Here is a 16,510-nt window from a genome sequence, read left to right as displayed (position 1 = left end):
GGACGATTGGAGCCGGCCACCTTACTCGAACGTTCACCAGATTCACTCGCGAAATTGTTTGTAGATTTAAGGATTTGTATACGGTCTTCCATAAATTGTATCACATCACTATATTTGTCCCTTTTGAAATGCACTGAATGTTTTTTCCCACGCCAAAAGTGTCGCACGGTCTAGCTTCATAAGAAGCTAGCAGTTTGAGAGTGGCGTGTCCCATGAATCCACTGGCTCCTTCAGCTTCACAAAACCGTTCACATATCGCGAAAATTCGTCCACTAGGTTTGTCAGCTTGTCCACACACCCTACATGTACAGCAGGAAGATGGTGCAACTTGCGATAATATTCCCGCACGAGTAACCGAGAATTGTCATAGCGTTTTAGAAGCTGTGCCCACGTAACTGAATAGTTATCGTCTGTTAATGCAGTGTGTTCGAAGGGAAGCGCCGCTTCTCCCTTCAATGATGATAGCAAGTATTCGAGCTTTGCTATCGATGGAAGCTCAGAGGAAGCGTCGATCATAGCGATGAAGCGATCGCGGAACGAAAGCCATTTCGTATGATCCCCATCGAAGGTTGGCAGCTCGATCTTTGGAAGGCGTAAGTGTGGAGTGTTTGGCCGACCAAATGCGAGCGTAGACGAAGCCAAACCTGTCGTTTCGTTTAGCGACACTTCTTCCTTGCGTAAATTTTCCCGAAAGAAAGATTTAAGCTTCCTGCACCGTCCTTCTATCTCGATTCTTTCTTTGATGCACAATTCGATAGCCTCATTACTGTCGTCGAGCTCTTCAAGCTTGGCTATCGCGATGAAAAACTCGTCCTTATGCCTGTCCAAGTCTGCTGACGCCTCCGGGATTTGCTTGGCGTCATCGCCGGAAAAGCTCTCACGGAACCGTTCGAGAGCACTGATGTTTTCCACTGCGATCCTTTTCTTTAGTTGGAAGGCTTTTATCTTCTTATCCATTTCCACAAACACTCACGTTACGAGAAACCGGACCGAAACAAATTTACGTGGCGCGAAATTTGAAAATGCGATGGCGATCGATCGTTGGCCGTTGCCCCTGATGCAGGGCGATTAGCGATGGCGGTAAACGACGACGATGAATCAGCACACTTGCTGCTCTTGATGCAGAGCGAATTCCCGAGCTCTTGATGCAGAGTGATGAATAGAAAATCCGTAATCACAATCCGGCTCGAAGGACCAAAAAATGTGATAAATTATCACTAAAAAGTTGGCTGTGAAATACGGATTGCCGAAAGCCGAAGAGAATGGTAAAAACCGTTGTGTTCTTTGCGCCAATCAATTTGCTACTGTTTATTCACTTGTCATTTTTATTTACATAGTTCATTTGCTAGTTCATTTCATCCTAATCCGTAACTGATCTAGTTCAATTGAAATATTTCACCATTTGACACAATTCATGAAAACTTGCAAGTTCAATTATTCCAATTTTCTAAACTAACTACAATTCAATTTAATTCAATTTCCAAAAGAGCCATTACTGAGACAAAGCGAACTTTGGGACACCGTGGATTGCTACCAGCAGGCCCCCAGTAGTCGAAAGGAATAAAATGGAAACCCTGCTGTAGCTGCCCAACTTTCCCCCGCTGAGAACTTCATCAATGGAAATCAACTCAACATTACTGTAAGTATTCAAACAAAAAAATCCGAAATAAGCATATTTTGGTGAACAATACAAAGCCTCGGTTTAATTAGTGATCGGTGAATTATAATTGTGACAGTGTAAAGTAAAGTGGAAGCTAAAAACAAACAAAAATGACCAATCCCAACTCCGAAATTGTTCTACGATCTTTTGTAGAAATGGGGAAAACCCATGACTTTTTGAGGGACGTTTCTATTTTTGACGGAAACCCAAACGAACTGATGAATTGGATCTCGGATGTAGAAGATGTTTTTATCATGTATAGGGATCTTCTGGACGATTCGTTGCAGTTCCATTTGGTTGAACGAACAAACACAAGAAAAGTCCGCGGAGAAGCTTCCGACGTACTAAACGCAAATAATGTAACATGCACTTGGCATCAGCTAAAGTCAACACTGATGCTATATTACAAAGATAAGCGTGACGTCAAGACCCTAGACTATGAATTAACGTGTATAAAAAGGGTTATTCCGAAAGCTATGCCGTATATTAGAGCAGAGTTAATGAATTACTAACCGCTAAGATAGCACAAGTTCAAACGGATAGCAAATATTCCCTCCACGCGAACGTTCATATAAATTGTTTTAGGGAGAAAGCTTTGGACTGGTTTATTAGAGGTCTTGAAAAACCGTTATCTACACTGTTAAAAACTGCTGACCCGAAGACCCTTAGCAAAGCATATCGATTTTGCCTTGACTACTTTAATATGGACATTCCATCAGCACCTTATAAGAATCAGTATGGTAATCAAAACTCCTCTAATGCTCCTAAGCCAAAAGATCTAGGGTACGAACCGCAACCCTCCAGGGTAGCACCTAGAAAAATTGTGTACCAACCAACACCCCCTCCCAGAACAGCCCCTCCAGCTCCACGTCCAGCTCCACGATACCATCCAGCTCCACATTACGTTCCGAATCACCAATATGCCTCCCAGAGACAATACCCTGAGCCAATGGAGGTAGACCGAAGCACAAATTCAAGAAATATTAATTATGGAAATAGACCCTCGTATGGAGAAAAAAGACCAAGTCCTGGCAAAGCCAGGAAGCATGGGTAAAGAGACAATCTCACCCATTGCAAGCTCATCAAATGGATAGCAATGATTACCATTTACAAGAACAGATCAGGAACCAGTTCACTAATGAATATGATATTACAGAAAACAATCAAAATATAAATTTACAGCACGAACATGATCCGCAAGAGGAATCAAGTAGAAATCATCATAACCCAGAGTGGGAGATGAGTTGGTAGTTCCCTGTCTTCCGTTTATTAAACTCAAAACTACCATTGGAACTTTTCCATTCTTACTAGATACAGGTGTTAATATTAATTTAATAGATCCAAAATTAGCACATTCATACGAACACAGCAAGTCGTACAAATTTTCTATAGGCCAAATTAGTAGTGCAAACAGTAAAATTTCTTCCACGTATGTCATTGATATAAATTTTTTCCATCCTAAAATTGATTTTGAAGATCGCTTTTTACTTCACCATTTTCATAATTATTTTTATGGTATAATTGGCAACAGCGTGATGAAAGCTTTGGAGCTTTGGGCTATTATAGACCTAGGAAAATATCAAATAACATTAACTAGAAAAGGCAACGGGCCGGTCTGGTAGTACAGTCATCAACTCGTACGACTTAAAAACATGCCCATAATGGGTTCAAGTCCCGAATAGACCGTGCCCCCATACGTAGGACTGACTATCCTGCTATGGTAATAAAAACTGAAAGCCAAGCTCACTTCACTAGTGGGTACAGGCAGGCCTTGACCGACAGTGGTTGTTGCGCCAAAGAAGAAGAAGAAGAAGAAGAAAAGGCAACAAGTTTGTTGTCCCAATTTCATATTATTCACAGCATAATCATTCTTCTCACTATTTAATCCGAACATCTCACCTCTCAAAATTAGAGTCAGAAAACTAAAACAGGTGGTGGAGAAAAATTGCCATTCATTTTATAAACCAAATACTATATTAACTTGTACAACTAATATCGAATGTACAATACACACTACGAATAACTCCCCAGTTCATCAAAGAGTTTATCCTTACCCTGCTGCATATGCTGACGAAGTAAATAAGCAAGTGGAAAAATTATTAGAAGATTGAATTATTAGACCGTCTCATTCGGCTTGGACATCCCCGGTATGGATTGTACCAAAAGAGTCAGATGCGTCAGGGCAAAAAAAAATCCGAATGGTTATAGATTATCGCATGTTAAATGCCAAAACCATCTCTGAAAAGTACCCAATGCCTGAGATAAACTACGTAATAGATCAATTAAAAGGAAAAAAATATTTTTCAACGTTGGATTTAGCTTCCGGATCTTCCATTAAATTAAGATGAAAGAATCGGATATCGAAAAAACAGCATTCGCTATTAATAATGGCAAATACGAGTTCACTAGAAAGCCATTTGGCTTAAAAAACGCTCCGGCGATATTCCAAAGAGCGATTGATGATATTTTGCGAAATTTTATTGGAAAAAAAACTATCACCACTATCACCAAAAAATACGAATGCCAAATTAAAGCGTTGGAAAGCTGGAAGAACTTGGGAATATTTGGAAGAGCATGATCATGAGATTTTATAAAAGCCTCGCAAAGGAAATGTTGAGGCTGATGCCCTCAGTAGAATATTATTCTCTGTGTCTGGCACACAACATTCTGCAGAAACTAGCCAAGATTTCTACATTATCTCTACAGAAGCCCCATTAAATGTTTTTCAGAATCAGATTATACTAAAGGAAGGGAAACCGAAATCAGTATTCGAAAACCCTTTCCCAAATTTTAAACGAACTATCATTCATACAGATACATTAACTGAATCCTCTTTTTTACAGATTCTTAAGGATCATTTCATATTAACAAAAATAAACGGTATTTTAACGAGCGAAGAAATTATGGGTAAATTTCAAGATGTTTATAGAAAGTTTTATGGAAATCAGAAACGGACGGAAAGTTTTATGGATGTATCGGACGAAAATCTACAGATGAATATAATTACGGCAGTGCATAACAGGGCACACCGTGGAGCCATGGAAAATAAGTAGCAAATTTTACGCAAATACTATTTTTCCAAGATGCAAGCCAAAATTAAAAAAAATTGTTTCTAATTGCAGTATATGCAATGAAAACAAATACGATCGTAACCCGATTAAATTTCCTAAACAAAACACTCCCATACTAAAAGCACCATTCGAGATTGCTCACATTGATGTGCTTTTTTTGGAAAAACATTTTTTCCTCACCTACATCGATAAGTTTTTAAAATTTGCCCAAGTTAAGTTGATTCAATCGCGAGCAGCCGTTTATATAGTTCCAGCCGTAAAGGAAATTTTAACATAGTACCACCCACCAAAAATATTAGTCATGGATGGTGAAAAATCATTCGGCACTCAGGATTTAACCAACTTCTATGAAGTCCACAATATTCAGACCTACTTAACCGCTACTGGTCGAAGCGAGATGAACGGTACGATAGAAAGATTTCACTCAACCTTGCTCGAAATTTATCGTATTACAAAATCCGAACAAAAAGATATGCCCATCCCTGACCTTGTCCAATCCTCAGTTCATAAATACAATTCATCAATCCATTACACAACTAAACATACTCCATATGAAATTATCCTACCTTCCTTCCGGTCATCTGATATTTGCGAGATCGTTTATAAGAATTTAAATGCCAAGCAGAAATACGATCTTTTGCTATACAATAAAAACAAAAGGGAGATAACAATACCAATTGCTAAAACGATTTATGAAAAGACTATGGCTAGATTAAAACACAAACCAAGATACAGTTTAATAACCAAATTAAAGAGTTAGCTTTTAACACAGCCAAGGCTATAGAGCAATCAAATTCCGTAGAAACCCATTCAAATGTTATATATACGCACTTAAAAAAAATATAGCATCTGTTCAAGGAATTATAGATAGTTTAGTTTGGCCAAAAGCGAATATTGTTAATGAAAAGATTTTGTCAGATTTGGAAATGAATTTGCTAGAAAAAACCTTACAATCTGAAAACATACCCTTCACAACGAAAACTGAAGCTCTCACGTTCATCGAAACCTCAATCGCCACCAATAATCGCGAAATAGTTTTGCTACTGAAAACCCCTAAACTCGACCCCAGAATCTTCCGTAAAGTCAAAATCTATCCTGTGTTGTACCATCAAGGGCGAATTCACCTGGAGCACACATCATACGTCATCAACGGAAACATTAGCTACATGGTAAACAGTCTCAATCAATACGTATATTCCATGAGTGAAGTCAATCAAGATCGATCAGAATGTGTACCAATGTTAATTAGAAGACAACAACCTTCATGCAATTTTACAATACAGCCACCTGCATTTGAAGCATTTCGAGTAGGCGAACAAGCCGTGTTGATCAACTCAATCCGAAATTTCTCGCTTTTCAACAATTGCGGAACCAGCAATAGAACGTTAAAGGGATCATTCGTCGTCAGAACAAACTCATGCGACGTATGGATAAATGATGTACAATTCTCATCGAATGTGGTAGAAATGATAGGCGAGCTCTCGTTATATCAGTTGGACGGAATAGACGTCAATAAGCAGCACGAGGTTATCAATATGTCTATCGAACACCTTCTAGACCTACACCTTGAAACAAGGAAAGAACTCGGGCACATTCGTTTAGAGAACCAATCGCTATCCATCACCTGGCCATCCATAAGCCTTTTTGGAGGAACGTCGATCCCTCTCGTCATATGCATTGTAATTTTTTGACAATGATTTGATTTTACGATCGCACCTGCAAAACCTGCCTACACAACGTTTCCACACCGTAGCTATGTTCCGGGGACGTCAACAACATAAGGAAGGGCGAGTTAGCACATCGACATCAAACTGCTGATGCGGCGGGTTGAATAACTTGGGTATCGATATGCTGATCGATATATGCATATCGATACCGTTAGCCGACCGGTCACATTAAGCGTTGGTAACAATAATGGAAAATAAAGTTAGTTAGTTTCTAGCACTCAGAAGGTCCACTTCTTTCTAGCTTCGAAGAAAGAAAAATAACTCGCGTACTATTGTGTGTGCTTGTACTTGTATTCTCCCTGCTCTCTATGCCTGCTGTCCGGCACCTACGATGTCTATGCGTTTCCACTTTTCTACTATCAACAACTTCATTCAACTTTCGCCTATAATATGATGAACGTGAATTTTGTCGACGATCTATCTTAGCATATGTCTGCGATGTGCGTGACTGTGAAATAGGCTGGACGAAACTTCTCTGTCTCCGTGACGCGGTCGGTGTAAACCTAACCTTACTGTTCGCTGTGTCGTTTCGTATGGACCGCTCACTAATACGCATATTTTTCATTTTTAGCGCAATCGTCCCAAAAAAGTGAGCACCAACGGCGACGTGTTCCGTTGGGCTGTAGCTAACACCGGCCTCGATGTGTTGGCAGGGGCCATATACCGCCCATCCCAATCTGCTTCTTACAGCTGAAGGCTCGTCGGGTTTGCCGATCCGCGCCTCGAGCGGTGCGACTAGCTCCAAATGCTGCAGTCCGATCAACAACTTTGGCTGCGCTTTCAGGTACGATTGGATCGAGAGTCCCTGAAAGTGAGCAAAGTTATTGGTTAGAAAATTGGCGTTAAGGTTTTGTTGCGGAAAACTTAGCTTGTCCACAGTACGAGCGTTGGCAAGCTCGTAGCCTCTTGGAGAAATCGCCAAATTTATCCGCTCCGATCTCAAATCTCGTCTCGTGAGGTTACCGGTCCAGCTCATCTTCAGGGGTTCTGGCTGCCCTGTCACACCGAAAGTGCGTGCCAGTTCAGCTTCCCCTAGTGTGACTGCCGATCCTTCGTCCAGGAACGCCAACGTCTCGACGCTTTGCTGCCCGTGATGAATTGTGACAGGCACAATGCGGAATATAATTCCCGACGATTTAGGAACAGTATTGTGCGTCATGCATTGCGCTCCTCCAGATTGGGCCGTCTCGTGGAGAAGCGTGTGAAGTCGCAACGGAATCTCGACAAGCACCGCTTGGTTCCGTGTGCGTTGAGACAAAGCTTGCACAAAGCTTTATCATCCACCGCATGCAGGCGACTTTGCACATTCATGGCCCTGAATGTTTCACAGAACTTTATGTGGTGTCGCGTTTTGCTGCATATCGGACATCACTTCCCTGCTACCGCCACTCTCGGTTGGGAGTGGACGTTAACGTGGTAACGGTTGGGAGGGTGAGGAGGTCGCACGGAGTTGTGCCTCTCCTGAGCGTTATCGCGAGGAACATATTTGCAGGCCTCACAAGCCTCATCTAAAAGCTTATCAATGAACTCACCAAAGTCTTTTTGATTTGGTCGTGTGATCCGGCTCTTGTAGCGTACCCATTCTAGGCTCCTTGACGTCGGCAGCTTTTCTGCTAACTCTTCCAGCAGCATGGGGTTGTTCAGGTGATCCTCCAGATCCGCCGTCACCAGTTGGTCACACAACTGCTGCACTGCCATCCCATAAGTTATGAGCGACTCTAGGTGCTCTGGTTTGGGAGCTTCTGTCCGTCGCGCTTGGTCTAGCAGCTCCTTCACAACCAGCGCCGGTCGACCGTACAAGCGCTCGAGGGTTTTTATGACTAGAGGCGCTGCTTTGGGAGTGTTCAGCTTTGACAAAACTGCGTCACGTGCGGGACCTTGCAGACACTTTTCGAGACGGATTATGTTTTCTCGATCCGTGAATCCGCAGGCTTCCGTCGAGTCATTATAGCAGCTTATAAAAACGAGCCACTCCTTCGTCGATCCTCTAAAGGTGGGCAGTTTTTTGGGGCAGATCTGCCTCGCCACCACCTGGTCCTCTGTAAGGCTTCTTCTTCTTGTTTCCGCAACGGCTGCCACTGTCGTAGGGTTGACGGTCACTGTTTCCACTAACGCGGGCACAGCCACATCACTGATACGTGCAGCGGGGTTATACTGCTGTTGCTGCTGTTGTAGCTGCTCATGCTGCTGCTGATGCAGCTGCTGTTGATCGCGTAGCCACTCTTTCGTTTTCGATGAGCTACTCACGAATGACCGGTGGGATCCGCATTCAACTTCCTCCTCGAGGACACGAAGTTTCTCCTGCTCGAGTTTCAGGCTCGCCATTTTGAGCTCAAACTCCTTGACAGCCATTTCTCTTTCTAACTCTTGCACTTTTGCAAGACGCTCTAGCGCCGCGCTTGAATTGCGCGAAGACGCTTTCGACGATTTCGCGCTGGGCGATCTAGCAGCTTGGGACGTTGTAGGATGCAGCGTTTCCGCGGATGCTGTACGCCCCGAGGTTTCGCCCTCGCTTGGTGCTGCGTACTTGGTCTCGTTGCCTTTGCAGCTTCCAGCAGGCTTCCCCGGTTTCGCGATGGCTTCCTTCGCAGGCTTAGGCTGGCCCGTTCCCCTCGCTTCGCTCTTTGCCACTTTCACGCATGATTCACATCGCCACTCCTGGAATTTGATTTCCGCGGTGACGCCAGCACATCCGTAGTGGTACCACTTTTCACACCTATCACACATCACCATGTCGTCTACGGTATTATGCCGCTCGCAGCCACCACAATCAAACCCGCGTTTACTCATCGTTTGCAAAATTTGCACGGTATAGAATTTTGCCATTTTAAAATGTTGCTACGTATGTAGCACTCGATTAAGTGAGTCGCAAACGGTAAAGTTAATTTTACAAACTGTTGTTTATTCACGCAGATTTCAAGCAGTTTTCAAGCAGTTTTAAAATTGGTGCTTTCTTCTCGTGATCTAATTTGCAACTAATTTTGCGGTTAGCGATTGCGCCCTGTTCTCGATCAGCTGTGCAAACTTGACCCTAGTTGAACCGCTTCCTGATTGGTCCTATTCTGGGAGAACTAGTTGTCGCACAAGCTAACCCTGTCGTTCGTTTCGGTGCATCTAGTGCGCCATCTGACGGGTAAAGTGGGAGTTAGGTCGATCTGCTCTTGACAGGTCGATGTTTACAAATATTATTTGCTGTCTAGAACGCATGTGGTCTATATCGTGCCAACAGCGGTATAGATGAAGGACGGCCCGGACTGGAACTAGTAGTAATAAGTTGCACTCAAACTAAGTGAAAGCGATGCATAGTGAACTTTACGCAAAACATCATAGAATAGATTTTTTTTTCACATGATTTTCATTTCACATCTGCGGATAGGGAAGGGATGTAGAAATATGAATAGAGAGAGAGAAAGGATATAGAGAGTGGGAGATCGAGACGTACTTGAAGGGAGAAAGTTCGAAGACAGAGCAAACGGGCAGACAAGCGTGAGCGATCGAGCGCAACGGACGTGTGTGCTTCAGCGGTGAATTATACTAGTATTGGATAAGCGACAGAATAAACAGAGGATTCTACACTAATATGCTACTCTACGTATCTCCCGGTATCACACATACATGGATAAAAACGGTACAAACACTTATCTACACAACAAGGATCGGTTACTGCAACCAGCGGCGAGAGGCTGTTGACTGCACCAATCTTTTGTTTTTTTTTAACAAGATCACTTTTACATTTGCAAAACACACTGACACCGAAAGAATCCAAGAACATTTTTCTACACACGTAGCTAAAAATTTGAGCTCTTAGCTCTATTTTACACAATTTATTTCATGTCACGACACAGAGGTAAACAGTCACGAACTGCACTTGTCAATAGTCACTCATCCCCATTGAAGCACTAATTAGATTAAGAAACTTATCGAGCAAAAGTGCGCAAATCGTAAACAAGGATAGTAGGGGGACACAAGAAATAACACATCACCCCGGCACATCTTTTCACAACGAATGTTCTGGACAAACTGAAGATGCTTAACACCCGGATGAGTGCGATAGCAGAAAAATCATGGTAGATCGAGAGAGATGGGTATCCTCTTCCCAGCGCATTCACTGGCATATGTATGTGTGTGTGACGAATGAAAAACTTGAGACCCCGCTCCACGCGTTTTTCAACCATCATTATTCGTTACACGCACACACCTCTAGACGCACGGCGATTACCTGTTCAAAATCAAGAGGGAGAAGACAGGGCCTCCCGCTTTGCTTTGTGTGTAAACCGTTACCCCGCGCCTACCTTTCTATATCCATCAACTTCAAAACGAAACATGATGCGATGCCCGCTTGCTCGTGATGAACAAAAAGTTGATTTGGTAGGCGTTTACAGACATAGGAATGAATGATATTATAACAGGAATGAACAAGAAATGAACTCAGTGAAACCAAACTGAACTTTAAATGACTGTAAAAATGTGTTTTTGGCTACCAGAATACACGGTAGACCATTTTTGTATTTTGAGATTGCCAAGATTTATTTAACTTTGTCGAATGGTTTACAAAATTTGGTGTGTCTTTGAAAAGATAATAAAGGGAAAAGAGATCGCGTGTAGTATTCGTTGGGTTTTTATAAACGCTGAGACGGAAGTGTATTGCGCGGCCTCGTGGCTTATGTCACGTTGACATATTTTGTTAATCCGTGCGCGGTGTATGTCAGGCTGACGTTTCCTGGATTATCCGTGTGCGGTGTGTTCAACCGGAGGTCAGCTCCGAACAGTGGTAGGGCCACACCGTGGTCGCCACAGTACTCCCCCATCAGACTGGTGTTACCGGAAACGAAGCGGGATAATGACGCGACGCTGTGAACGAGTGACACCGGTCGAGAAATCGTTCGGAGATGACGATGTATCTGGTGGTGGTGGGGCAGGTGGTGGCGGCGTTGGCTGAGTAACAGGTGTCGGATCTTGTAGCGAATAGCAGGGCTTCAGGCGGTCGATGGAGATGTTGGTCGATCTACCGTTAATTTGAATCTGGAACGACTTACCGGAGCGCTGTAACACCTCGTAGGGTCCTTGATATGGTGGCGTAAGGGCGGGACGTAATGTGTCGTTGCGGACGAAAACGTGGCTACATGTCCTCAGATCCGCGTGGACAAAGGAAGCTCGTTTGTCGTGCCAGGCGGTCTGCGTTGGTCGAATGTTGTCCATAGCCTTTCTAAGCGTTTGCGCGAACTCGGTCGTGTCGGGAAGATTCCTCTGTGGGCTGCTGCAGGAAAACTCGGCCGGAATTTACAGCGTGCTGCCGTAAACGAGTTCTGCTGGGGAAGCTTTGATGTCTTCTTTGAATGCCGTCCGCAATTCAAGCAGGATGATAGGCAGGTGATCGCCCCAATGGGTAGAATCTCTGCTACAGATGGCTGCTTTCAGGGTGCGATGCCAGCGTTCGATCAGACCATTGGCCTGAGGATGGCAAGCTGTCGTTCGCAGATGTTTGGTGCCCAGAGCTCGGGTGAGCTCGGCGAAGAGGGTCGACTCAAACTGCCTCCCTTGGTCGGTAGTGATGAAAGCCGGGACGCCGAAGCGGGCTATCCAGCCGCTAAGCAGGGCTGACGCTACCGTTGGCGCTGCGATGTCGGTGATAGGAATGGCCTCCGGCCAGCGGGTGAAACGGTTAATGATGGTAAGGCATTAGCGGTAACCATTGCTTATCGGGAACGGCCCAACAATGTCCAGATTGATGTGGGCGAATCTGGTGTCTGGTGACGGGTATCGAACGAGTGGGCTGTGTGTATGACGATGGACCTTCGTTGTTTGGCAGGCTAAGCAGCTGCGGACGAATTCTCTGGTGTCTCGGCGAATGTTCAACCAGATGAATCTCTCGGTCATCAGTCGAATGGTGGTTCTCGCGCTGGGATGGCTCATGCTGTGGACGGCACGAAGTAATTGTTGTCGGAAAGGTCTCGTGAAGTACGGGCGGATGATGCCGGTAGGACAGTCGCAAAACAGTGTCTTGCTGCTGCCAGGAATTGGGACGCGTTGAAGGACCAGGTCCGTCCTGATTTTACCGCTGAGTTCGGGATCGCGGGACTGGTCTTCGACCAATTCGTTGAAGTCGATAGTCGAAGAGGACTGGATTGTTTCGATACGGGACAGTAGGTCGGCGGTGACGTTCTCCTGCCCTTCCACGTGACGGATGTCGGTAGTGAACTGTCCGATGAAGTCGAGGTGTCGTGCTTGCCTTGGAGATGCTTTGTCCAGCGATTGTTGGAACGCATAAACCAGTGGTTTATGATCCGTATAGATATGGAACGAGCGTCCTTCCAGGTGGTGACGAAAGTGTCGGACTGCGAGGTACACTGCTGTCAACTCACGGTCGTAAGTGGAGTATCTACGTTGCGCGCTGTCGAATTTCTTGGAGAAGAATCCAAGCGGTTGCATCTGCTCATCGACGACCTGGTGCATTGCACAGGATGCACAAGCAAGGCGGCTTGAGCAAGTTGCAGTTTGCTGTCTTCGAAGGCTGCGTCGGTAGCGGGCGTCCAAAGCGGTGTTTTGTCGCGCTGCTTATTCCCGCGTATCATGTCCAATAGAGGCGCTTGTGCTCGTAGGGCATGAGGGATGAAGCGTCGGTAGAAGTTCGTCATGGCCAAAAACCTTTTCAGCTCCATGACGGTGGTCTGTTTCGGGTACTGACGAATAGCTTCCACCTTATCTTCTAGCGGCCGGATGCCTTCGGCGGTGACGCGGTGTCCTAAAAAAGAGATTTCTATCTGGGCGAATTCACACTTTGCCAGGTTAATGGTTAGCCCGTGTTGAGTGAGGCGATTGAAAAGCTGTCGCAGATGGTCTCGGTGTTCCTCCGGTGTCCTTGAGGCGACTATGATGTCATCGATGCACGGGAATACGAAGTCGAGACCGCGTAGGACGTTGTGGATCAGTCTCTGGAACGTTTGGGCCGCGTTTCGCAATCCGAAAGGCATAGTGGTGTATTTGAAGAGTCCGAAGGGAATGATGATCGCCAGCTTGGAGATGTCGTCCGGATGGATGGCGATTTGATGGTACGCCTTCTGTAAGTCCACCTTCGAGAAGATGGTCTTCCCTTCCAGCTGCATGGTGAAATCGTGCAGATATGGCAACGGATACCGGTGGGGGTTGGTGCGTGCGTTGAGAGCGCGGTAATCGCCGCAGGGACGCCAGGTACCATCCGCTTTACGCACCATGTGCAGCGGGCTGGCCCAGCTGCTGCTAGACGGTCGGCATATCCCGAGTTGTACAAGGGACTCAAATTCTGCTTTGGCTGCTGCATATTTGTCCGGTGGTAGACGCCGTGAGCGGGCGAACGTTGGTGGGCCGTGGTCTCAATGCGGTGTACTACTTCAGACGGAGTTCTCGTTCGGGGTGAGTTCGTAATGAAATCGGGGAACTCATTTAGAAGGTCAGCTACGGGTGACGACGCGTCACATACATTGACGGTGGACTGTCGGGTTGTGTCCAGCTGACCGGCTAGGCGGAGGTTAGATTGCGCGTCAACTAAACAGCGATGGCGTAGATGGAGATAGAAGTAAATGATAATGGCGCAGAAAGTCCGCTCCTATGATGGCAGAGCTTACGTCCGCGATAACGAAATTCCACAAAAAAGGACTGCGTAAACTAAGATCAATTGTACGGAGGGACTCACCATATACCACTATCGGCGAACCGTTGGCTGCATATAGCCGCATCGTAGATGGCTTCGTGGGGATGTAGTTAGCTGACTTCGGGATGACGGAAACATCAGCGCCAGTGTCGATGAGGTAGCGGTGTTGTGTTTTGCGGTCGAAGATCACCATCCGGTTGCTGACAGGTAGGATGGTGTTCACTTGCGATCCCATGTTCCCGGCGCATCCTCATGCTGATGACGGCGGTTGACCCGAGCTCGGGGACACGGAGGCTGGATACGAGCAAGGCTGTTGGCAGGATCGTGCTGTTCTTCCAAAACGGCGATGGTAGTAGCACTGTCCATCGATGGCGTCAGTGGCACGACGTGGCGGTGTCGGTGGCTGTGAACGAGGGTGAGTCCGGAAGCGGTCGCTTTGGCGGCACTGTCGCATGAACTCGTTGAGCTGGCGGCTAAGGTCGTCCACTTTCCGCGTCATTTGTGCTTCGAAATCGTTCGTAGTGCGTACCTCGGCCATGGTGTTGCAAGCGCTGGTCGTGGCGAGAGGTGAAATGCATTCCATTATAGCGTCGGCGACAGCGGTCATGTCTGCTATCGCTCCTTGTGCGGCGATAACGGCCGACTGCACGTATGGAGGTAGCTTCCCGATCCAGAAGTCCACCAGGAGCGATTCGATAATCGTATCGCCAGCGGCACGACGCATCTCCGCAAGTAGCTGGGACGGTTTGCGGTCTTCTAATTCGGTCGCGTACAATAACCGATTTTGTCGCCTGCGTTGAGATTCGCTGTAATGTGCGAGGATGGTTTTTTTACGAAATCGTATCGGTCAGTCACAGGCACGTTTCCTAGTAGCGGTTGTAGCTCCGAGAACAAACGAAGGGGTATCTGAGCCATCACTATATTGAAACGTCGGTTGTCTATTTTCGCGGTGATACCGGACGCTGCGAACCAATGTTCTAAAGCACAGAAAAACGACGGTAGGTTGTTGGTGTCCATTTCCGGTACATTCAGCCGTATGGCATGGCATGTGTCATCTTGGCGCTCTGCAGTGGGCTCCATCGTAGGTGCTGCTGCGGACGCGTCGTTAACATCAGCCGGTCTCATCTCAGCCGCCTCTGGGACGAGCGGTAATGCTAGGGAAGCGCGCTGCAGGTCGGGGCTGTGTTTCATCATCTTTTACGCCACATATAAAATCGTGGTTTCGCTGCACGGTGCTTTGAAAGCCCGAAATGGCGCTGTAGGGTTTCGAAGAAAATGGCACTGTCTGCTCGTACACAATGGCGCGCTGAACTGATTGACACAAAATGGTGCGCTGTACCGACACGAATAAAATGGCGTCGCTGTGTCGGAAAATGTCGTATCGCGTATGACGATGTCACTTGCACTGGCCGGATTGACGGCGTATTTGGACTTACCGGACCGACGGCGTAATTGGTTCGAGCCAGATCGTTGGTACTGGTCGCTGGTCTCACAGGCATAGACAGTTGAGGGCATGTGCCGGATCGATGACGAAAGCTGCTGGCTGTGTGGACTGGAACGTTGGCGCGGTGCGCGGGGTCGTACGCTGAAGCGTCGGCGTGGGCTGCTAGCTACACGGGCCGGATCGTCGGCGTAAACTGCTGGTCGCGCGGGCCGGATCGTCGGCGAAAGCTGCTAGCAACACGGGCCGTAACGTCAGTATGCTTCGTAGGTCACAAGTGCCGGAACATCGGCGTAGTGTGCTGGTTGCACGAACCGGATCGTCGGCGATGTTTCGATGGTTACACGGGCCGGAACATCGGCGTAGCGTGCAAGTTGCATAGGCCAGATCGTCGGCGTGTTTCGCGGGTTACGCGGGCCGGAACGCCGGCGGAGTGTGCAGGTTGCACAAGCCGGATCGTCGGCGGTGTTCGCAGGTTACACGGGCCGGAACATCGGCGGAGTGTGCAGGTTGCACAAGCCGGATCGTCGGCGTGAACTGCTGGTGTAACCGTTGGGGTGCTCTTTCTCTCTCTCTCTCTCTCTCTCTCTCTCTCTCTCTCTCTCTCTCTCTCTCTCTCTCTCTCTCTCTCTCTCTCTCTCTCTCTCTCTCTCTCTCTCTCTCTCTCTCTCTCTCTGTTCGTCGTTCTGCTTCCGTGAGGGGTCGGTCGGTCGCTGGCTACCAGGTCGTGGATCCTGTGAACACTTCACTGGCACAATTTTCACTCGCGGCGGTAAAAATATTCGGTCGGGCGACGCACTCACGCACTCACGGAATACACGCACTACGCACACACTCACAATAAAATACACACACTCGCGTCGAAATACTCGCACTCGCGATAAGAAAAGAAATTTTAAATGATGACTCGCCAGCCTTGGGGCCCCAACGGCCATCCTTCCGGGGGCCCTTGTCGCTAGTACTCTGTCCATACGGCATACTATA

The 16,510-nt window shown here is 46.6% G+C and overlaps 1 protein-coding gene across 1 annotated transcript; it reads left to right on the top strand.

Annotated features, from left to right (window-relative positions):
* Nucleotides 1-5,657: 5,657 nt before the first annotated feature.
* On the top strand, nucleotides 5,658-6,562 carry LOC121597147. Its single transcript, XM_041922722.1, has 2 exons — nucleotides 5,658-6,410; nucleotides 6,485-6,562. The coding sequence occupies exons 1-2, from the start codon at nucleotides 5,658-5,660 to the stop codon at nucleotides 6,560-6,562; spliced, it is 831 nt and encodes a 276-aa protein (XP_041778656.1).
* Nucleotides 6,563-16,510: the final 9,948 nt, after the last annotated feature.

Source organism: Anopheles merus, chromosome X (genome assembly GCF_017562075.2).
Source record: "Anopheles merus strain MAF chromosome X, AmerM5.1, whole genome shotgun sequence".
NCBI lineage: Eukaryota > Metazoa > Arthropoda > Insecta > Diptera > Culicidae > Anopheles > Anopheles merus.
The sequence above is the reverse complement of the archived record's forward strand: the minus strand, read 5'-3'. Positions and strand labels throughout refer to the sequence as shown.